The sequence below is a fragment of the Nicotiana tomentosiformis genome, chromosome 4 (assembly GCF_000390325.3).
Source record: "Nicotiana tomentosiformis chromosome 4, ASM39032v3, whole genome shotgun sequence".
NCBI lineage: Eukaryota > Viridiplantae > Streptophyta > Magnoliopsida > Solanales > Solanaceae > Nicotiana > Nicotiana tomentosiformis.
In genome coordinates this window covers 128523611-128548855 of record NC_090815.1, presented here as the reverse complement: position 1 = coordinate 128548855, position 25245 = coordinate 128523611, and the positions used below count along the sequence as shown (strand labels likewise).

At 37.3% G+C, this 25245-nt stretch overlaps 1 protein-coding gene across 1 annotated transcript; it reads right to left on the bottom strand.

Moving 5' to 3' along the window:
• Positions 1–388: 388 nt before the first annotated feature.
• LOC104111477 (floral homeotic protein PMADS 1) lies at positions 389–4523 on the bottom strand. The gene is made up of 7 exons (XM_009621180.4): positions 3989–4523; positions 3825–3891; positions 3471–3532; positions 3230–3329; positions 2221–2262; positions 2069–2113; positions 389–832 (listed from the first exon to the last, which is right to left on the bottom strand). The coding sequence occupies exons 1-7, from the start codon at positions 4174–4176 to the stop codon at positions 653–655; spliced, it is 684 nt and encodes a 227-aa protein (XP_009619475.1). The 5' UTR covers positions 4177–4523; the 3' UTR covers positions 389–652.
• Between the last annotated feature and the right edge of the window lie 20722 nt (positions 4524–25245).

The following is a 25245-nucleotide window of genomic DNA, read 5'->3' as shown; positions in this document are numbered from 1 at the left end:
CACCTGAACCATCACATTCAATATTGCTCCATTTTAGCCCCGTTTAATTCTAATATTATTAAAAATATCCACGACAAAGGTGCTTTATATTTTTCACTAGTGTAAAATCTGGCAAGAGTAACTACTATAGGTTTGGCAAGTTGTCCTCCTAGATTTTTCGAAAGTAATGCCTTTTCAGTACTGACAACTCTCGATGCCAAGAAGGAGACCAACTAGACCAGACACACCATTATTTATAAGTTGATTATAAACCTGGAAATCGAATCAGATTCTTCCTTTTTAGAGGAATTCTCGTGCCAACCATAGCAACAGGCTCCTAACAAATATTGGTATGAAAAAGTAACATAGCCTTAACACTACAAAAAAACACTTTAATACGACACTTCCCTTACCCAAAAAATAAAACGACATTGAGTTTAAAACCCTTATATAAGTTCAAGGATTTAACACTTGAAAAGCAAAAGTAGTAGAGTAGTCTAAAGAGTTAAGTCATGCATGTCCAAGAAACATTGCATGTGCTTATTAACAATATACCAGGGAAATATTACAATAAGCTAAAGGACCGATTCACTCAACGTAGATTGACTGAACGCAGAAAATCTTCGACTGACAAGTGATGGCGTCTTTCACAAGAATTTTCGTAGGTTACAACTCAAGCTAGAGCAAAAGTAGTAATATCGGAACCTCCTCCACTGTGAAGATGATGATTTGGCTGGTGGTTTGGTTGAAGGCGTAAGGCTAATATGCGTGGCCCTCCATTTGGGAATCCAAGCACAGAATTGTAGTCCCCTTCTTGCTCAACTAATCCATATGGATCCTCTTGTCTTGCATCCTGCACCATTTAAAATTAATTGTTAATATCTCGAAATTTACTGGTCCGACTGATTTGGTTTCATGCCAAGTAGGTCCACTAAAAAAGTAAAGCGCTTCCTATAGAAAATTACGCTTAGTTCTTAGTAGTAATTGATGATCATAAATCTTACATTTTTCTTATTTTTTTTCTTTTTCTTTTCCTTTTGAGGTGGTTCACAATAATTATGTTCAACTATTGAAATTTAAGCCTTGTTGCTACACGTTCTACTTTTTTTTTTTTAAGCGTTGCTTTGCAGTTAGCGATCAATATGTTAATTGGCATCTTCTTTATGTTAATTTGTAAAGAAAGATTTTTCATGCATGCATATATGGATAGTTTAAGAAAAGTTGTGTGTGACCATTCTCAACATACACAACATGATTTTGCTTCTAATTAATATGTCCATTTGATTCCGGTTTGGGTGGAGGAAGACTGATTACGAATTAGGGGTAGGCATTCTCGTCCTCCCTTACATAAAATTTTCATTTAAAATAAATTAAAATTAATATTAAAAAAACGACCGAAATCGGTCTGTTAATTCGGCCGGTCATTTTAAAAAACCGACAGAATTCGGTAGGTAATTTTATTTTTTAATAAAACCGACCAATTTTGGTCGGTTATTTTCGTGCGAAAATACAATTAAAGAGTATAAATGAAATAAAAGACAGTCTTAAAACAAAATGCACCAATGGTCTAGTAGTAGAATAGTATCTAGCCACAGTACAGACCCCGGTTCGATTCCTAGATGGTGCATTTTTTAATTACATAATTAAAATACCGACCAACTTTGGTCGGTTTTTTCGATAATTTTTTTTTTTTGAATTTAATTGACCGACAAAAGTTGGTCAGTAATTTCCGACCAACTTTGGTCGGTATGCCCTTCCGATCTTTAAAATACCGTCCACGCGTAAATGGTCGTATTTTGGACGGTTATTGACCATTACCGACCCACTTTGGTTGTTTGTTTTGGACGATTTTGCCCGAATTTTTAGTAGTGGAACCCCACCCCCAAGAAAAAAGAAATGCGGACTGTGACCACACGCTGAATACATATCCGCACATGCTTCTATCTAGCACTAAAATTAATCCCCAAAGCTTTTGCTTCTATACAATATCAAGAAATTTGGGGAAAAGTTTTGTGGATGATTGGAGAAATAAATTTAATTTCTATGCAAAAACATAAATATGCTGGAATTAATAAGTTTAACGACTTACAAATTCAAGCAAGAGATTTCTATGTATTTCTTCCACATTCCTGACCTGAAAATCAACAAAAATAAGAATTTACCCTCAAGTAATGGAAGGAAGAACTCCTTCCGGAAACAAGCTCAATATATAGAAGGTGAGAACCAAATATGTAGTTTTACCTTCTTCTTGTATGTTTCAATCTGATTGCCAATCACCTTATACTGTTCTTTCACAAATGAAACTAAGTTAGGCATTTCTTATACAGAGATACATAAAGAAAGTTAAATGACCGCCAACTTTGGAAGACAAGCAAATGAAATGAAAAGGTAGTTAAGGATATTACTCCTCGCATTCTATAAATCTTCAATAGACAAACAAGACTAAAGGGAAAAGTTTAAGACATACACAATGTGAATATTGTCATATTTTACCAAGTGATTTTGTCAAAGTCTCGTCTAGAACAAAATCATCATATATTTGTGTTTAACTAATAGGAAAAGTGAAGTAAAGTTCAAGACAAAAACAACCAAAGGAGTGGATGAGACTGTTCTTCCCTTAACCAGAGGTCTGGGGTTCGAGCCATAGGTATGGAAAAATCCTTTGTAGGGAGAGTTTTTTTTGTAGGGAGAGTTTTCTCCCAAATGGGGCCCTACTCGGCACGAATCCGAATATCGTTGGGCTCCAATGCGGGTACCGGACACCGGGTGAGAAAAAAAAAAGTTCAAGGTGAAAGAAAGAATTGTCATTAAGCATATGCCAGCTACTTAACAAGTTAAATTGAAGAAGAAAAAAGAGAAAAACAAGAAAATAGAGATATTCTGACCTATTAAGCTAAATTGTCATTTTATCTGGAACAACTCTGACAATAATTAAATAATGGTAGCAAAGCTTCCCTCTCTAGTTTTAAGATAAGACATTACCTAGTACCCCTTTTGCATTTTAATGATCTTAAGGTAATTAAACAAAGTAAAATGTAAGCTAGTGATTGAAGCATCAACTATATTCATATTATACCTAGGCTATTTTTTTTTTATTTTTTTTTGTGGACTATTAAGATTCAAGTAGATCTGGAGGAGCAAAGGTTCTGACTTCTGAGTTTAAAAGGAAACTATGGTTGATTCAATTTAGAAACTTTAGTTGATAATTAAATTAGTTGGCATTGACAAAAAACCCTTGATTGGAATTAACCTTTCTTTCACGAATAAGCTTCAGAGAATTGTCCACATTTTCATTGAGCTCTTCCAACTGCTCATAGTTCAGATCATTTAGGCTTTCTCCCATCCTCTGCCTGTCCATTCATTAAAATAATATCAGTCAAAATTAAAGATAAGAGAAAAAAAAAAGATTTTTATTTTTATTTTTTTAATCAATAAAAAGCTATAATAGATTTCTATTAAAGATCTACAACTCCTAGGTTGGTATCTACTACCTGATCTCTCTTCGGAGATTCCTATTAACATCCTTTAGCTTCCTCAACTGCTCTTGCATTTTCTGCACAATATTAACAAAGTAATAAATCTGAAAACACCTCGAAATATATAGAACATATAATTACACAAAACAAAGTGTATTTTCTCTAAGAGATCTTGGGTTATAAGATTGTCACCAATTATTAAAAAGAATTACTACGTCTTTGACCATGAAAAAAAAATTAGGTCGGAACAAGGATACGTTCAAAATATTTTTAATTCTCTCTAAGAATTTAATCTTTTAAATGAGATATGTTACGCGATTTGACCAAAAAAGAGGAAAAATCTAGAGAATTTAGAAGGAAAAAGAAGACCTCATAGTGGAAGTTCCAAAGATCAACTCCAACAGTCTTTTGATACAGATCGAACAACTGCTTGGTCCTAAAAATATAAGAAACAACATCAAAATAATTAAAAAGAAATATACTACAAATTTGAAAAGAATTAATAGAAACTTAAGCAGCTTTTGGATACATACGTGATAGAAGGACTTATAAATTCATGAAGTTTGCCTGTACTTGAAATCATAATTATAGAAACTTTGGCATCACAAAGAACAGTGAGTTCATTAGCTTTCTTGAAAAGTCCATTTCTTCTCTTAGAATAAGTCACTTGCCTGTTTGTTTGGTTCTCTATTCTCTTGATCTGGATCTTCCCACGAGCCATAGTTTTTTTCTTTTTGCTCAAAATTTGAGATCTTAAGAATTACTCAAACCCTAAAAGGTGTGGTTATCTTTTTATGTGCAAAGTTTTTCCTTTTTTCTTGTGGGTTTGGGGATAAGATACTAGAGGAGGAGGAGATGAGAGGAAAGAGTCTTAGAAAGATGAGGTTACTAAAAATAGAAAGGCTTTCCAAAACCATGAAAGGTGTTGCAGAATTTGATAAAAGTAATTTAAGAATCAATCAAGTCGCTTGTTGTTGTTGTCGTCGTCCCACCTTCACAACTCAGTTATCAGTCACTTGTCACCACCAGCATTTGCTGTTTGCTTGGATGGGTTTCTTTGAGTTGGTTTAGAGTTAAAAAACTTTTACCAAGCAAGTATTGAAACTTTTACCAAGCAAATAAAAATATATTTGATAATATATTTTATCAAATATATTTAAGACTTGAATTTAAGACCTTTACATGTCCTCATAGGAAAAAACCGATAAATAACCACCTTTCATAACCACTTTGCAGACCACGAATCAAAAATGGATATCATTCTAGACTTTTACATACATGAGTTTCGAGCACCGGTATATTATGTTAGAGTTTCACATTTAAAAGTTTTAAACTCGAAAACATAGTCCTGATGTTCGAAAAAAGCATACCCGATGAAGCAAGTCTTTGTCACTTTCAAATGATGAAGATAAGGGCAAAAAGATCTAATTAGCTAATTTTAATTACATTTAAAATGGTGGTTGAACTTTAAAAAGCGAACCAAAAAAAAGGTAACTTTACACAAATAATCAGTCATATTCATTATTTACTTTTTCTAGCCATATACATAATTTATACATAATTATACACATATAATACATAAACTATGCATAAATTATACTTTCACTGATTATTTTTAATTTAAGCGGTTAAGTGGATGGTTATTTAGGTTAATTTGTCACCAAAAGGATGGTCAGCCCGCGCATTTTTATGATCTGATAACCACCTACTAATAGAGATATTCTCATTCTTCAAAATAATTCAAACAAATACACGATAAATGAGATATCCAGAGCTGCCTATATAATTAAAGATAATCACGGGTAATTATTTCATACTCCTAATAAATAAATAAAATTAATAATCTTATAAATAAAATAGGTAACTTGTTACAATAAGTTAAGATATACTTATAATATTTTTCTATGATTTCGCTACATAAATCAAAACTATTGGCTAGCTTATGTGGACCCTTATACTAACACAACGGTACTAAGGTCATGTCATTCCCCTTGGTTACGTTACTTGGACTCAACTTTTACCAATTTTTGCTGTTAGTAATTTGACTGTCACAGCAAATGAAGATTTCTTCAGCAAATCTGCATAAGATTCTCTATATATAGTATTAGTAACAGAAGGTTTTTGCATGAATGGAACGCAAAGGACCATCGTGTAAAACGAGTGATTCCGGTCTCTTCTTTTATGTATTGTTGTACGCAGTGACGAAGCTAGAAATTTTTTTAAAGGTGTTTAAATTTAAAAGAAGTGAAAAAAAATCCGACAAAGGGTGTTCAATATGTGTTATATACCTCTAAAACATAATATTTTACCTATGTACACAGTACAATTTTTTGACAAAGGGTAGTCAGTTGGTGGCTTCGCCACTGGTTGTACGTACCAACAGCTATGACATATGCTCTCATTTTAGGGAACCCCTTAAAATTCCCTACTACCACTACTTTATTGATTATAATGCAAAAGCTACTTTTATGCGAATATTGATGGTTTCAACTATTGTATATTGTGTGATCCTCAAGCTTCAATGTATGGAATATCATGTAGAGTTTTAACTTCTTTATATTTATAACAATAACAAATGTAAAATAATTCATACACTATCAATTCACTTAGAAATTATCTTTAGCTTGTTGTTATACTAAGTGAAACTAGTCATCTACAAAATTGTGGAAGACAAACTTCTCTTACAATTTGGTTAAATTATATTGATAGTATTGTAAAAAAAATTTGAACCTAAGGTCTATCAGTCTCTCTACCTCACACAACATAGGAATAAGGTTTGCATACATCTCACGCTCCTCATACTTCACTTGTGAGATCATATTGGATATGTTATTATTGAATTACTGTAAAATTTATTTACGATATTAATATAAAATAAATTATATTTTTCACATTCTTTTTAGTTGTGCAATTAGTAAAAATATTGTCTCATTGGTTTTCAACCCACCACAAAGATGTAAAAACATGAAGAAACTTGGCGGCATATGACCTCGAATAACGAATGAGGAGAGGTTGAATAACGTCATAGATTCTATTCTACGGTACCTCGTAGAAAAGAGTTCTCAAAAACAGTGTTAAAATAACAATCAAATCCAAAAACTTTAATATTGTTATAAAATAAAGACAGCAAACACAAGTATAGACAGAAACTGATATATTATTCAAAATTCGAACTTATTTATATAATGAACTGAAATCTCCTCTATTTATAGAAGAAAGCAAGATGTTGTGTAAGTTGCTTCTGCAAGTTACTACTGTACCAAATATAGATAATCTTCTACCGGGGGTAATGTTTATCTATAACGAAGTACCAAAAGGATAAACTCATTGTACCAGATATAGATAATCTTCTACTGGGGTAATGTTTATCCATAACGGGGTACCGAAAGGATAAACTCATTGTACTATATATAGATAATCTTCTATCGGGTGTGATGTTTATCCATAACGGGGTACTGAAAGAATAAGCTCATTGTACCAGATATATATAATCTTCTACCGGGGGTGATGTTTATCCATAACGGGGTATCGAAAGGATAAGTTTCTTCAGGAGGCTTATTTCCAATAGAGTACTAAATAGATAAACATATTTACGGCGGAGTCTCATATAGATGAGCTTCTTCAGGAAGCTTATTTACAACGGAGTACTAAATGAATATCCATAATATAATATATTTATAACACTCCCTTTCGGATGTTCATTAAATGATAATGTGCCTCATTAAAACCTTACTAGGAAAAAACCCGTGGGAAAAAAATTCTAGTGAAGGAAAAAGAGTACACATATTTAGTAATACGCATAACTAGTTGTCTCATTAAAAAACCTTATAAGGAAAACTCTGTGGAAAAAACCTTAGTAAGGGAAAAAAAGTATAGCGCGTATTTTACTCCCCTGATAAAAACCTTGTTTCAAATATTTGAGTCTCCGCATTCCAATAAATTTGCCGGATTGTTACTTGAACGGATTTGTTGCACATCAATGTCACCATTTTTCTAAAGATCATGTGTGTAGAATAATTTTGGTGAAAGGTGTTTCATTCTATCTCCTTTTATAAATCCTCCCTTTAATTGGGATATGCATGCATCATTGTCTTCGTATAAAATTATGAATTTTTTATCACATTCCAAATCACATTTTTCTTGAATAAAATGAATCATTGATTTCAACCATACGCATTCCCTACTTGCTTCATGAATAGTTATTATCTCAGCATGATTTGAAGAAGTAGCAATAATAGATTGCTTTTTGGAGCGCCATGATATGACAGTACCTCCACATGTAAACACGTACTCGGTTTGAGATCGAGCTTTATGTGGATCAGATAAATAACATGCATCTGCATAACCAACAAGATCTGCACTACCTTTGTTAGAATAAAATAAACCCTTATCAAATATTCCCTTTAAATATCGCAATATATGCTTAATCCCATTCCAATGTCTCCGTGTAGGAGAAGAGTTATATCTTGCTAGTAAATAAACAGAAAATGTTATGTCAGGCCTTGTAGCATTAGCAAGATACATAAGTGCACCAACTGCACTAAGATAAGGTATTTCGGGACCAAGGAGTTCCTCATCCTCTTCTGGAGGTCGGAACAAATACTTATTCACTTCAAGTGACCGAACAACCAGTGGTGAACTCAATGGGTGTGCTTTGTTCATGTAAAAGCGTTTTAAGACCCTTTTGGTATAGGCAGATTGATGGATAAAGACCACGTCTGCTAAATGTTCAATTTGCATACCAAAATAAAGTTTTGTCTTTCCAAGATCTTTCATCTCAAATTCTTTCTTAAGATATTCAATTGCCTTTTGGAGCTCTTCTAGAGTTTCAATAAGATTTATGTCATCAACATAAACAGCAAGTATAACAAATTCAGATGCTATTTTCTTTATAAAAATATATGGACAAATAACATCATTTATATAACCATCTTTCAGCAAATATTCACTAAGGCGATTATACCACATACGCCCAAATTACTTTAAACCGTACAAAAAATATCTTTGTAATCTGATTGAATACGTTTCTCGAGATTTTAAATTTGTTTCAGGCATTTTAAATCCTTCAGGGATTTTCATATAAATTTCATTATCAAGTGAACCGTACAGATAAACTGTAACTACACCCATTAGATGTATTTCAAGCTTTTCATGTAGTGCTAAACTGATGAGATATAAAAATGTTATGGCATCCATAACAGGTAAATATGTTTCATCAAAATCGACTCCAGGTCGTTGTGAGAATCCTTGTACTACAAGGCGAGCTTTGTATCTTTTAATTTTATTTTTATCATTTTTTTTTCGTACAAAAACCCATTTATGACCAACTGGTTTTATACCTGCAGGTGTTTGGGCTACTAGTCCAAAGACCTATCTTTTAGCAAGTGCATTCAATTCTGATTGAATTGCCTCTTGCCATTTTGGCCAATCAGATCTTTGTCGACATTCTTCGATAGATCAGGGTTTAAGATCCTCATTATCTTGCATAATTTTATTTGCAACATCATATGCAAAAATATTATCCACCACTATTTCAGATCGATTTAAATTAATCCCTTCACCAGTAAAACTTATTAAAAGCTTCTCACTCACTTAAGTCTCGGGTTCATTAATTTCTTCAGGAATCTCAGAACTAATTAGATCTTGGGTCTCTTCAGGAGATCCCTTCGTAGTATCGTTATTATTTGCTGATTTTCTTTTTTGAGGATTTCGATCCTTAGAACACAAAGGCCTACCACGCTTCAAGTGTGTTTTAGGTTCACTAGCTCTCATGCTAGTAGATGGTCCTGTTGGGACATCAATTTGGATAGGCACATTCTCTGCATGGATATGTGACTTAGTTGTCCTTTTCAAATCAGTAAACGTGTCTGGCATTTGATTTGCTATATTTTATAAATGAATGATCTTCTGGACCTGCTGATTATATATAGGGGCACGTGGGTCAAAATGAGATAATGATGAAATTTTTCACATAATTTTTCTTTTGATTTTTTTTTTCTCTCCCCCTAATTATGAAAAATTTGTTTCATCAAACCGACAATCTGCAAATCGAGCAGTAAATAAATCTCGCGTTAATGGTTCAAGATAGCGAATAATAGAAGTTGATTCAAACCCAACATATATTCTTAACCTTCTCTGTGGGCCCATCTTACTGCGTTGTGGTGGTGCTACTGGCACATATACAGCATATCCAAAAATTCGTAGATGGATAATATCTGGTTCATGACCAAAACATAATTGTGACAGAGAATATTTATTATATTGTGTAGGTCTGAGACGGATAAGTGATGCTGCATGCAAGATAGAATGGCCCCAAATAGTAGTGGGCAATTTTGTTTTCATAAGTAGTGGTCTTGCTATCAATTGCAGACGTTTAATAAATGACTCTGTAAGGCCATTTTGAGTATGAACATAAGCTACAAGATGTTCAATTTTTATCCCAACTGATAGACAATAATCATCAAAAGCTTGAGACGAGAATTCTCCAGCATTATCAAGGCGAATAGCCTTTATAGGATAATCTGAGATTATCCTATAAAGGCTATTCGCCTTGATAATGCTGGAGAATTGTACCCTTAATCGAATTATTTGGGATAATAGCTTTGCAAACACGAGGTTTAGGCCTTCATGGCCTTTTACAATGCTGAATTTAAGAAAATATCTTTTTTAGATCTCTTACGTATAAAAGAAAGATCTCTTATGTGTAAAAATAAATCTCTCATGTATAAAAAAAGAGATGGGGTCATAAAACTAAATACAAGTTTGTAATGGGCCATAAAACCAATTGACCCTTCAAACACCAGATTGCGAGATGATAGTAGACACACATAAGACCATCTTGAAGATGCATCTATTAGGACCATGAAATATCTAAACAGCCCACTTGTTGGGTGAATAGGTCCACATATATCCCCATGTATATGTTCTAAAAAGGCAGGGGATTCAATGCCAACCTTCATTGGTGATGGTCTAGTGATCATTTTGCCTTGATAACAAGTATCACAAGAAACTTCATTATTTGTAAGAATCTTCAGGTTCTTTAATGGATGTCCGCTCGAATTTTTAGTGATTCGTCTCATTATTATTGATCCAGGATGGCCCAAACGACCATGCCAAAGCACAAAATTTTTGAATCAGTAAACTTCTGGTTTACGATAGAGTGTGCTTCAACTTGTGATGACCCAAATAGTCATCTTATATTTTAGAACTTGAATTTGCGTTCTTAAGCCTTAAAATCTCATTTTTACCCTCCTCGATTTGCGTGCGCAGTCCGGCATGTTTCCGAAAAACTTTTATGTTGAAAATTGATGAAAATAAGAATTTTTACCTTAAAAGATAATTTTAGTTGACTTCGGTCAATATTTTTGGTAAACGGGCTCGGATCCATGTTTTGACGGTCTCGATGGGTTCGTATTGAATTATAGGACCTGGGCGTATGCCCAGAATCGAATTCGGAGGTCCCTAGCTTGAGTTATGAATTTTTGATGAAAATTAAAAGTTTGAAAATTAATTATTTTTAAGAATTGGTTGGTGTTTGGACTTGTTGATACCGGGTCCGTATTTTGGTTTCGGGGCCCGGTATAGGTCCAATATAATATTTAAGACTTGTCTGTGAAATTTGGTGAGAAACGGAGTTGATTTGATGTGATTCAGACGTCCAGTTGAGAAGTTAGAAATTTTAAAGTGTTCTTGAGAATTTCATTTGATTTGGTGCTAAATTCGTAGTTCTAGGTGTTATTTTGGCGATTTGATCACGCGAGTAAGTTTGTATGATGTTTTAAGACTTGTGTGTATATTTGGTTTAGAGCCCCGAGGGCTCGGGTGAGTTTCGGATAGGCCACAGGATGTTTTGGACATTGGAAAATCTGATTTTCTGCAGATTCTGGTGTTCTGGCATGTCCTTCTTCGCGTTCATGAAGGTCTTCTCGCGAACGCGAAGAGTAAACTAATGAGGCCAGAATTTTCTTCTTCGCGAATGCGAAGAGATGGGGGCATTACCCTTCGCGAACGCGTAGTGTTAGGCACTGGGGGAGGGGGGAATCAGCCTTTCCTTCATCGCGAACACGAGCAATGTCTCGCGAACGCGAAGGCCGGGGGGTAGCCTACACGAACGCGAACACTATCTCGCAAACGCGGCAGTGGCCTCGCGAACGTGATGCATACTGTCACCCAGCACTTAAAACAGAATCCAACACGGGATTAAGCCATTTTTTCCACTTCTCACAAAACAAACGGGCTAGAGGCAATTTTCAAGATTTATTTTCTTCCCCAAAGTGTTGGTAAGTGATTCTAAACCATTTTCTTTCAATTACCCATTATATTTTATGAATTATCAACCTAAAATCTAGAGTTTTTATGGTAGAATTAGGGATTAGGGTAGAAACTAGGGATTTCAAAAATTTGGGGATTTAGACCTCAATTTGAGGTCAGATTCCAAAACCAATTACATATTCGGGCTCGGGGGTGAATGGGTAAATGGATTTTGGTCCGAACCTCGGATTTTGAAGGGTCGATGTTTTTCGACATTTGGAGGAAAATTTAGAAAATTTAATTTATGCAATATAATTGATTCCTTTAGCAATATTTGATATTATTGAGTTATTTTTTGAATAGATACGAGTGGTTTGGAGGTGAATTCTAGAGGAAAAGCTGTGATTGAGAATTAAGTGGCCTTCAGAGCGAGGTAAGTGTTGTGTCTAACCTTAACTTGAGGGAATTAGGAACCGTAGACTATTTGCTATGTGAAATTCATTTGAGCGACGTATATGTGAGGTGACGAGTACTTATGCGCTGCCAATTTACCTATTTTCCATGTTTCTTCCGTTTTTCTTATATTGTCTCTTTCCTATGCCTAATTGCTACGTGTTTATACTGGTGTTGTTAAATTGATCGTTCTTATCATGTTTATGGATTTTCTAGTGATAATTGAGAATTTATTTCAAAGTTGAGATTGATATTGTGGAACCAAATATTGAAGTAAGGCTTGTACTTGTTATGCTATCTTCATGTTGTTATTTATGTATTGCATTATGGTAAGGGAGAGTGTTAATGCACGAAGGGTGATGTCGTGCCATATTGTGAGTGTTAATGCACGAAGGGTGATGTCGTGCCATATTATGAGTGTTAATGTATGAAGGGTGATGATGTGTCATATTGTAAGTGTTAATGCACGAAGGGTGATGTCGTGCCATATTGTGAGTGTTAATGCACGAAGGGTGATGCCGTGCCATATTATGAGAGTTAATGCACGAAGGGTAATGCCTTGCCGTTTCTATTGATTTTATGGTGAGATTGAGAGTAAAAGCACTAAGGGTGATGCCGTGTATTTTTCCTTTACTGTATTCATGTTCCTGTTGATTCATAATATGTTGGTTGCTCCAGTTATCATTCTCTTGTGGTTCTTTATCTCGTATTTCCCCCAACATGTTTCCTCTCCCGATATCTCGTATCTAATTCTTCATTACTATTATTTGTATATACATTGTTAAACTGTACAGGTTGATTTGTAGGTGCCTTGCCTTAGCCTTGTCACTACTTCGTCGAGGTTAGGCTCGACACTTACCAGTACATGGGGTCGGTTGTACTGATACTTCACTCTGCACTTTCTATGTAGATTTTGGTACCGGCTCGGGTTGATCGAGATTTTGCTATTGGACCGCTATCCGGAGACTCAAGGTAGATCTGTCGGTGTTCACAGACCTTGAATTCCCTGTCTATCTTTTCTATTCTACTGTTTCTTTCATTCATACAGTTGTATTTCTTTCAGACTATTACTGTAGTAAATTCTAGAATGGTCGTGAATTATGACTCCAGATCCGGGTGGTAGTAATTGATACAGTCTTTATATTATTCTGCATTTATTATATTTCATCTTAGCTAATTATTGTTATTTACTGAATGGAAATAAGGATTTGGTTTAATGATTCTCTAATATTGGCTTGCCTAGCAAGTGAAATGTTAGGCGCCATCACGGTCCCGACGGTGGGGATTCCGGGTCATGACAAGTTGATATCATAGCACTAGGTTGCCTAGGTCTCACGATTCACGAGCAAGCTTAGAAGAGTCTGGAGGATCGGTGCGGAGATGTGTGTGCTTATCTTTCAGAGGCTATGAAGTTTAGGAACAAACTTCACTTCTATTCTCCTCTGTCGTGCGATGTTGTTTTCTCAATACTGATCGAACTCTTCTACTCTTGTTCTCTCGCAGATGGCGAAAACACGTACCGCTTTCTCAGCTGAGCAGCAGCCAGAGCCTCCAGTGGCAGCTCCTACGAGGGGCAGAGGTCGAGGTCGAGGCCGTTCCATAGGCCGAGGTAGAGGCAGGGCTCATCCCAGAGCCCGAGCAGCAGCCCCGGTAGTGGAGCCTCAGATAGATCTTGACGAGGAGGTTCCAGCCCAGAATGTTCTTGCCGGACCAGCTCAGGTTCCTGAGGGGTTCATTGCCACCCCAGTACTTCAGGATGCTTTGGTCCGTTTGGTGGGTCTTATGGAGAGTGTGGCCCAGACTGGCGCATTTCCCATGGCACCAGCAGTCTCTCAGGATGGAGGAGGAGCCCAGACTCCTACTACTCCCGCTCCGGAGCATATAGCTCCCTAGTATCAGGCTCCAACAGCTCAGCCTGTCGGAGTAGTTCAGCCGGTTGTTGTGGCATAGGTCGGAGATGGGCCAGCTATGTCTTCTGAGGCTTTGTGGAGGTTGGACAGGTTTACCAAGATCTTCCCAGTTCACTTCAGTGGTGCTCCTTCAGAGGATCCCCAGGAGTATCTTGACAGCTGTCACGAGGTTCTACGGAACATGGGTATAGTGGAGACCAATGGGGTCAATTTTGCTGCATTTCAGATGACTGGTTCTGCCAAGAAATGGTGGAGAGATTATTTGTTGACCATACCAGCTGGGTCGCCTGCTCTTACTTGGGACTAGTTCTCTCAGCTCTTCATAGAGAAGTTTCTGCCTATCACATTGAGAGAGGAGTGTCGCCGTCAGTTTGAGCGTCTCCAGCAGGGCAGTATGACTGTTACTTAGTATGAGACCCGTTTTGTGGATTTGGCCCGTCATGCTATTCTTCAGCTTCCCATCGAGAGAGAGAGAGAGAGAGAGAGAGAGAGAGGGTGAGGAGGTTTATTTATGGACTTGCTCAACCTATCAGATTGCAGATGGCTAAGGAGACTGGGAGTGAGATTTCTTTTCAGGAGGTTGCTAATGTCACAAAACGAGTCGAGATGGTTCTTACTCAGGGAGGTCAGGGGTCTGACAAGAGACCTCATTATTCCGGTGAGTTCAGAGGTGCCTCATCTAGAGGCAGGGGTACTTTTGGTAGAGGCCATCCTCCCAGGCCGTTTCATTCAGCACTCCAGGCATCCCACGGTGCCTCAGGTGGTCGTGGCCCTCACATGAATTATTCCGACCAGCTAGCCTACAATGCACCACCAGCTCCTGTTAGTGCACCTCCACTCCAAAGTTATCAGGGTGGTCATTCAGGTCGACAAGGTCAGTTTCAGGGTCAACAGTCACAACAACCGAGGTTATGTTATACTTGTGGTGATCCGAGGCACATTGCTAGATTTTTCCCTTAAGCAACGGGCAGCTCACAGCATCAGAGTTCTCGTACCATATTTTTGGCACTAGTTGCTGCACCACGTGCTCAGTCAGCCAGAGGCAGGGGTCAGGCAGCCAGAGGTAGAGGCCAGACTATTAGAGGTGGAGGTCAGGCCGTTAGAGTTGGAGACCAGCCGGCTAGAGGTCGTCTCAGGGACGTAGTTCAGGGTGGTGGGGCCCAGACCCGATGTTATGCTTTGCCAGCCAGGCCTGAGGCTGAGTCATCTGATATTGTTGTCACAGGTACTATTTCAGTTTGCAGTAGAGATGCTTCAGTTCTATTTGATCCGGGGTCTACTTACTTTTATGTGTTATCTTATTTTGCTTCATATTTGGTTTTGCCCCGTGATTCTTTGAGTGCTCCTGTGTATGTGTCCACACCAGTAGGAAATGTTATTGTTGTAAATCGTGTTTATCATTCATGTGTGGTCACCATTGGGAGTCTTGAGACTCGTATAGATCTTCTATTCCTCGATATGGTTGATTTTGATATCATATTGGGTATGGATTGGATGTCACCGTATCATGCTATATTAGATTGTCACGCCAAGACGGTGACCTTAGCCTTGCAGGGGTTGCCTCGATTAGAGTGGAGAGGGATTCTTGGATATTCTACCAGTAGGGTTATCTCTTATGTGAAGGCTCAGCATATGGTTGAGAAGGGGTGTCTAGCTTATTTGGCTTATGTCCGCGATTCTAACGCGGGGGTTCCTTCCATGGATTCAGTGCCAGTTGTTCGTGAGTTTTCAAATGTGTTTCCTGCAAACCTTTCGGGGATGCCACCCGACAGGGACATTGATTTCTGCATTAATTTGGCTCCGGGCACTCAGCCCATTTCCATTCCACCATACCGCATGGCCCTGCCAGAGTTGAAAGAATTGAAGGAACAATTACAAGATTTGCTTGATAAGGGCTTCATTAGACCTAGTGTCTCGCCCTGGGGTGCACCTGTGTTGTTTGTGAAGAAGAAAGATGGATCGATGAGGATATGTATAGATTATCGGCAGTTGAACAAAGTCACCATCAAGAACAAGTACCCATTGCCAAGGATTGATGATTTATTTGATCATCTTTAGGGTGCCTAGGTGTTTTCGAAGATTGATTTGAGATCTGGCTACCATCAGTTGAGGATTAGGGCATCCGATGTCCCTAAGACAGCTTTTCGGACTCGGTATGGGCATTATGAGTTTCTAGTTATGTCATTTGGATTGACAAATGTCCCAGCAGCATTCATGGATTTGATGAACCGGGTGTTCAAGCCCTACTTGGATTCCTTTGTGATTGTGTTTATTGATGATATCTTAGTCTACTCCCACAGCCGAGAGGAGCATGAGCAGCACCTTCGGATCATTCTTCAGACTCTGAGAGACAGCCAGTTATATTCTAAGTTCTCAAAATGCGAGTTTTGGTTGAGTTCAGTTGCTTTCTTGGGTCACGTTGTATTAGCAGAGGGTATTAAGATGGATCCTAAGAAGATTGAGGCCGTTCAGAACTGGCTTAGACCCACATCATCTACAGAGATCCGTAGTTTCCTGGGTTTGGCGGGCTATTACCGTCGATTTGTGGAGGGGTTTTCATCCATATCAGCCCTATTGACCAGGTTGACCCAGAAGGGTGCCCCATTCAGGTGGTCAGACGAGTGTGAGGCAAGCTTCCAGAAGCTCAAGACACCTTTGACTACAGCACCAGTATTGTTGTTACCCATAGGTTCAGGATCTTATACAATGTATTTTGACGCATCTCGTATTGGTCTGGGTGCGGTATTGATGCAGGGTGGCAAGCTTATTGCGTATGCTTCACGGAAGCTGAAGGTTCATGAGAAGAATTACCTTGTTCATGATCTAGAGTTGGCGGCCATTGTTCATGCGCTGAAGATTTGGAGGCACTATCTTTACGGCGTGCCATGTGAGGTATTCACAGATCATCGGAGCTTGCAATATTTGTTCAAGTAGAAGGAACTCAATTTGAGGCAGAGGAGGTAGTTGGAGCTATTGAAAGACTATGATATCACCATATTGTATCATCCCGGGAAGGCCAGTGTGGTGGCCGCTGATTTGAGTAGAACGTCAGCTAGTATGGGTAGCCTTGCTTATATTCCAGTTGGTGAGAGACCGCTTACATTGGATGTTCAGGCCCATGTCAATCAATTCGTGAGGTTGGATGTTTCTAAACCCAGCGGTGTTCTAGCTTGTACAGTTGCTCGGTCTTCTTTGTTTGAGCGTATCAGAGATCGGTAGTATGACGATCCTCATTTGCTTGTCCTTAAAGACACAGTGCGACACGGTGGTTCCAAGCAGATTACTATTGGAGATGACAGAGTTTTGAGGATGCAGGGTCGTATTTGTGTGCCTAATGTGGATGGACTTCAGAGTTGATTCTTGAGGAGACCCACAGTTCTCGGTATTCTATTCATCCGGGCGCCGCCAAGATATATTAGGATTTGCGGCAGCATTATTGGTAGAGGAGGATGAAGAAAGACATAGTTGCATATGTATCTCGGTATCTAAATTGCCAGTAGGTAAAGTGTGAGCATCAGAGACCTGGTGGTTTGCTTCAGAAGATAGAGATTCCTAAGTGGAAGTGGGAGCGTATCACTATGGATTTCGTTGTTGGACTCCCACAGACTCAGAGGAAGTTCGATGCAGTTTGGGTCATTGTGGACAGGCTGACCAAGTCAGCTCACGCGGGTTGAGTTGAGCACAACGTTTCATCCTCAGACGGACTGACAGTCCGAGTGCACTATTCAGATCTTGGAGGATATGCTCCGCGCTTGTGTTACAGACTTCGGAGGATCGTGGGATCAGTTCTTTCCCCTTGCAGAGTTTGCCTACAACAACTACCAGTCGAGTATTCAGATAACTCCCTATGAGGCATTATATGGTAGGCGGTGCCGGTCGCCATTTGGGTAGTTCGAGCCAGGAGAGGCTCGGTTGTTGGGCACAGACTTAGTACAGGATGCCTTGGATAAGGTCAAGATTATTCAGGATCGACTTCGCACAGCTCAGTCCAGGCAGAAGAGTTATGCAGACCGCAGAGTTCGTGATGTTGCATTCATGGTCGGGGAGAGAGTGTTACTTCAGGTATCACCCATGAAGGGTGTAATGAGGTTCGGAAAGAAGGTCAAGTTGAGCCTTAAGTATATCAGACCTTTTGAGATTCTGGACAGAGTGGGAGAGGTGGCTTACAGGCTTGCGTTGCCACCTAGTTTAGTAGTTGTTCATCCGGTATTCCATGTGTCCATGCTTCGAAAGTATCACGGCGATCTTTCCCATGTGGTAGATTTCAACTCTGTCTTGTTGGATAAGGATTTGACTTACGAGGAGGAGCCGGTGGCTATTCTAGCCCGGCAAGTTCGCCAGTTGAGATCAAAGAGTTACTCTTCAGTTCGAGTGCAGTGGAGAGGTCATCCTGTTGAGGCAGCTACTTGGGAGATCGAGTTCGATATGCGGAGTAGATATCCCCACCCTTTCACTAGCTCAGGTACTTTTCTATGTCCGTTCGAGGACGAACGGTTGTTTTAGAGGTGGAGAATGTGATGACTCAAAAGGTCATCTTATATTTTAGAACTCGAATCTGTGCTCTTAAACCTTAAAAATCTCATTTTTACCCTCCTCGATTTGCATGTGCAGTCCGGGCATGTTTCCAAAAAACTTTTATGTTGAAAATTGATGAAAATAAGAATTTTTACCTTAAAAGTTTATTTTAGTTGACTTCGGTCAATATTTTTGATAAATGGGTCCGGATCTGTATTTTGATGGTCTCGTGGGTCCGTATTGAATTATGGGACCTGGGCGTATTCCCGGAATCAAATTCGGAGGTCCCTAGCTCGAGTTATGAATTTTTGATGAAAATTAAAAGTCTGAAAATTAATTATTTTTAAGAATTGGTTGGTGTTTGGCCTTATTGATACAGGGTCCGTATTTTGGTTCCGGAGCCCAGTATAGGTCCAATATAATATTTAAGACTTGTCTGTGAAATTTGGTGAGAAATAGAGTTGATTTGACATGATTCGGACGTCCAGTTGAGAAGTTAGAAATTTTAAAGTGTTCTTGAGAATTTCATTTGATTTGGTGCTAAATTCGTAGTTCTAGGTGTTATTTTGGCGATTTGATTGCACGAGCAAGTTTGTATGATATTTTTAGACTTGTGTGCATGTTTGGTTTGAAGCCCCGAGGGCTCGGGTGAGTTTCGGATAGGCCACGGGATATTTTGGACTTTGGAAAATCTGGTTTTCTGCAGATTCTGGTGTTCTGGCATGTCCTTCTTCGCGTTCGCGAAGATCCTCTCGCGAACGCAAAGAGTAAACTGATGAGGCTGAAATTTTCTTCTTCGCGAACGCGAAGCGATGAGGGCATTACCCTTCGCGAACGCGACAAGCTCATCACGAACGCGTAGTGTTAGGCACTGGGGGGGAGGGGGGTCAGCCTTTCCTTCATCGCGAACGCGAGCAATGTCTCGCGAATGCGAAGCCCTGGGGGGGTAGCCTACGCGAATACAAACACTGTCTCACGAACGCGAAGGCTTGGCAGCCAATGCTCTTCGCGAACGCGATGCACACTGTCGCCCAACACTTAAAATAGAATCCAACACGGGATTAAACCATTTTTTCCACTTTTCACAAAACAAACGGGCTAAAGGCGATTTTCAAGATTTATTTTCTTTCCCAAAGTGTTGGTAAGTGATTTTAAACCATTTAATTTCAATTACCTATTACATTTTATGAATTATCAACCTAAAATCTAGAGTTTTCATGGTAGAATTAGGGGTTAGGGTAGAAACTAGGGATTTTGAAAATTTGGGGATTTAGACCTCAATTTGAGGTCGGATTTCAAAATCAATTACATATTCGGGCTCAGGAGTGAATGGGTAAATGGATTTTGGTCCGAACCTCGGATTTTGACCAAGTGGGCCTGGGGTCCATTTTTTTGACTTTTTGGAGAAAAATTTGGGAAATTTAATTTATGCAATATAATTGATTCCTTTAGCAATATTTGATATTATTGAGTCATTTTTTGAATAGATACGAGTGGTTTGGAGGCGAATTCTTGAGGAAAAGCTGTGATTGAGAATTAAGTGGCATTCAGAGCGAGGTAATTGTTGTGTCTAACCCTAACTTGAGGGAATTAGGAACATTAGACTATTTGGTATGTGAAATTCATGTGAGAGGCATATATGTGAGGTGACGAGTACTTATGTGCTGCCAATTTACTTATTTTTCATGTTTCTTCCGTTTTTCTTATATTGTCTCTTTCCTATGCCTAATTGCTATGTGTTTATACTGATGTTGTTAATTGATCATTCTTATCATGTTTACGGATTTTCTGGTGATAATTGAGAATTTATTTCAAAGTTGAGATTGATATTGTGGAACCAAATGTTGAAGTAAGGCTTGTACTTGTTATTCTATCTCCCTGTTGTTATTTATGTATTCTATTATGGTAAGGGAAAGTATTAATGCACGAAGGTTGATGCCGTGCCATATTGTGAGTGTTAATGCACGAAGGGTGAAGACGTGCCATGTTATGAGAGTTAATGCACGAAGGGTGATGCCGCGCCGTTTCTATTGATTTTATGGGGAGATTGAGAGCAAAAGAACGAAGGGTGATGCCGTGCATTTTTCCTTTGCTGTATTCGTGTTCCTGTTGATTCATAATATGTTGGTTGTTCCAGTTATCATTCTGTTGTAGTTCTTCATTACTGTTTTTTGTATATACATTGTTAAACTGTACAGGTTGATTTGTAGGTGCCTTGCCTTATCCTCACCACTACTTCGTCTAGGTTAGGCTCGACACTTACCAGTACATGGGGTCGGTTGTACTGATACTGCACCCTGCACTTTCTATGCAGATTTTGGTAACGGCTCGGTTTGATCGAGATTTTGCTATTGGACCACTATCCGAAGACTCAAGGTAGATCTGTCGGCGTTCACAGACCTTGAATTCCCCGTCTATCTTTTCTGTTTTACTGTTTCTTTCATTTATACGGTTGTATTTTTTTCAGACTATTACTTATAGTAAATTCTAGAATGCTCGTGAATTGTGACTCCAGATCCGGGTGGTAGTAATTTATACAGTCTTTATATTATTTCGTACTTATTATATTTTATCTTAGTTAATTATTGTTATTTACTTAATGGAAATAAGGATTTGATTTAATGATTCTCTAACGTTGGCTTGCCTAGCAAGTGAAATGTTAGGCGCCATCACGGTTGCGACAGTAGGGATTCCGGGTCGTGGCACAACTGTACTAATCTTTGAATAGTATAAGCTAGAAGATAAAGTCGGTAACATTTCTACAATGTACTTCTGGCGAGAAACATTCTTTGTAATACAAAGATATTTCATATTCATTTCATCTATCGTCTCAACATGATACCCATTTATGCGGATATCTATAAAACTCAACAAGTTTCTTCGGGACTTGGAGGAGAATAATGCATTGTCTATTATAAGTTTTGTTCCCTTAGACAGAAATATAGTGGCTCTTCCAGAGCCTTCAATCAAACTTATATTACTAGAAATTGTTGAAACATTTGCTTTTTCCTTATGCAAATAAGAAAAGTATTTCTGATCTTTTAATATGACGTGAGTTGTTCCACTATCAATTACACAAATATCTTCATGATTGGTCTTTAATCCAAATATAATTTGAAGATTATCCATATTCTTCAAAATAACATAGACAAAATAAATATGATAGTAAACATCATTGTCAAAGCATAACTTTTATTTATGTACAACAATTACATAATCATAGTATCTACTACAAACAACAAAAATTAAAATATTTACATTTCTACAGATTCATCACCGATCACATGACTTGTTTCTCCTTCCGGGAGTGCAAAGTAATCAGCTACATCCAAATGCATGAAGTTTAAATTATCTTCAGAAATAAAATTTGCTTCAACATTTTTCTATCTTCTTCAGGGAGGCTTGATACAGCTCAACCAGGTGCTTTGACGTACGACATGTATGTGACCAATACCCTTTTCCTCCACATCTATAGCATGCATTTTCTGCCTTTGCTGTTTGCACCGCTTCATGCTTTTGTTCCTTCCTTTTCTACTACTGGTGGTGAGGAGGGTTCTTTGGTGCATTATTATTACCGTGATTAGTATTTTTTTCCCCGACCACGACCATGAACAAGTCTGGGGCCACGTCCTCTTCCACGGTTATCTTGGTGGAAGTTCGTCTCATTCACTTCAGGAAATGGACAAGAACCAGTAGGTCGGCTTTCATAATTTTTCATTAATAGCCCATTATGTTGCTCGACTACAAGAAGATGTGAGATAAGTTCAGAATACTTTTTGAATCCCATCTCTCGATATTGTTGCTGTAGGAGCATATTCGAGGCATGAAAAGTGGTGAAAGTTTTCTCCAACATATCATAATCAGTAATATTATTACCACATAATTTCAATTGAAAAATAATTCTGAACATAGCAGAATTATACTCACTGATAGATTTAAAATCTTGTAGCCTTATATGAGTCCAATCATAACGTGCATGTGGAAGAACGATCATTTTTAGGTGGTTATATCTATCTTTCAAATTATTCTACAGTATGACTGGATCTTTAGTGAGATATTTAATTTTCAAGTCTTCATCAAGGTGATGACGTAGGAATATCATTGTTTTGGCACAGTCTTGGTTTGATGCTTGATTTTTGTCCTTGATGGTGTCTGCCAGACCCATCGCATCAAGATGAATTTCAGCATCAAGCACCCAAGACATTTAGCTTTTGCCTGATATATCCAGGGCTATAAATTCAAGTTTAGAAAGATTTGACATTATTCAAAAAAAGAAAGTTCGTACCTCTGTTACTTTTAAAGTATTTGCTCGAGATGGCAGAGTCTCGTGTTGATAACGTGTTATAAAATAAAGACTGTAAAGTAAAGACAAGTGTAGAGAGAAACTAATATATATTTCAAACTTCAAACTTATGTACATAATGAACTGAAATCTCCTCTATTTATAGAAGAAAGCAAGCTGCTTCTGCAAGCTGTTGTGTAAGCTGCTACTGTACCAGATATAGATAATCTTCTAGCGGGGGTAATGTTTATCCATAACGGAGTACCAGAAGGATAAACTCATTATACCTGATATAGATAATCTTCTACCGGGGTAATATTTATCCATAACAGTGTACCGAAAGGATAAGCTCATTATACCAGATATAGATAATCTTTTACCGGATATAATATTTATCCATAACGGGGTACTGAAAGGATAAGCTCATTGTACCAGATATAGATAATCTTCTACCGGGGGTGATGTTTATCCATAACGGGATACCGAAAGAATAAGCTTCTTTAGGAGGCTTATTTCCAATAGAGTACTAAATAGATAAATATATTTACGGCGGAGTTTCATATAGATAAGCTTCTTAAGGAAGCTTATTTACAACGGAGATGAACATCCATAATATAATATATTTGTAATACATATGATGGGTTACGCGCTAAATGTGCAATACTAATATCTATGAAAGCATAAATTGGCCCCAGTGAACGATATTAATTAAATGCTTGGTGGATATCATCGTTTTCATAATATATTAGGACTTAGGAGTAATAACGACCTTTTTAATGACCTTTTTGGGTTACGCGGTCATGATAGGTTAATTTTCAAACTAAACCCAATTACCTTATTTGTATAGTGTATAATTTAATCCATGCACAAGGCATTTGTTATATGAAAAGGGGTTAGGTGTAAATGACCTCGACCACTACTACTAAACATATATAGACATTCAGAAAAGTAATCCTAGAATAGAACTATTCTAATGACAAACCAACTACTAAACATGGACATTTAATAAAACTGGTCTCACAATAAAATTACTCAGATTGACTATGAAAGCATCGCAATGACGATTAGATAACTAAAAGGGACAGAACACAAACCAACGGTTTAACAATAATCCCTAAAAAGTTATACTACTAAAGCCTAGAACTGTATCTACTACAAGGAATTTGGAAATATTAACGTTGTTCATTCTCACAAGTCTTTTCAGGTAGCCATGAAAAGACCAGTCTCATATTCTTTTGCAACCTATTTTGGTATTAGATTCATTTGGTTTAGGAGATTTTGCCTGAACCCATGTGGTCTCTATTGACTAGTGGATCATTGTTTCCTTCTTATTCTTTTTTTCCTGAATTAATAACGTAAAGTTTCAAGATGTGCAACTCTTTTGTAAAACGAGTACATGTCTCGTCGTAAATTCTTGTTACCAAAATTTTGATTAAATCATGAAATTGCTTACTATCATAACTCATAATATTGTTAGATAAGTTATCAAAAGGTCAAAAAGAAAAAGAAAATTTCTAATCCAATTTCATACAACCGTTTACTTCCCTAACATAATGCATGTTTCTATTAAGTTTGAGTTTAATTTCTGCGCATTAACATCTTAAATTTTTTTATACTATTAGGCCAACTAAAATATAATTATATGTAAGTCAAAAAGTGAGATTAGTAATATAAAAAATTAGACAAATTACTTGTACAACAAATAATATTATTGACAATGCATAATAAATTTTATATTATTAATGTATATAAATTTAACGACATGTGTTTATGTTTTTACCCTCTGGCTAATGCTAGGCCTTGTGTTTTTGTGAATCAAAGAGGGACAACTGCATTGAGCAATGAGTCATGTTTTTGTGAATCAAAGAGGAAGAACTAATTACTTTGTATAAATAGAAGCAGACCTTGACTTTTTACTAATTTGTGTTAACGAGAGAACAAAAATTGACTAACCATTCAAAACTTGTATTCTCTCCGTCCAAGTTTATTTGTCTACGGTACTAAAAATAAATGACCATTTTTACTTATTAAGTTCGAAAAATCAGTAAATAATTTATTATTTTATATTTATTTTACCCTTCTTATTAAATATATATAGAGTAGTACTTATTTCCAATATATTTTTCAACATATATTTAATAGGGGTGATATATTAAAATTATCATGTTATTTATTATTTTTTTAAGGGTATGGCAAATCAATAGTAGACAAGTAAATTTGGAGGGAAGAAGTAACATGTAATGTTGGATCATAATTCATAACTATTAGGGACTTTTTTGCATGTATATATACAAGATTTTAAACTTATTTACCCGATTTTGTCTAAGTTTTCATATTTACAGGAAGTAACAAACGTTTTTTACAAAATACATACAAATTC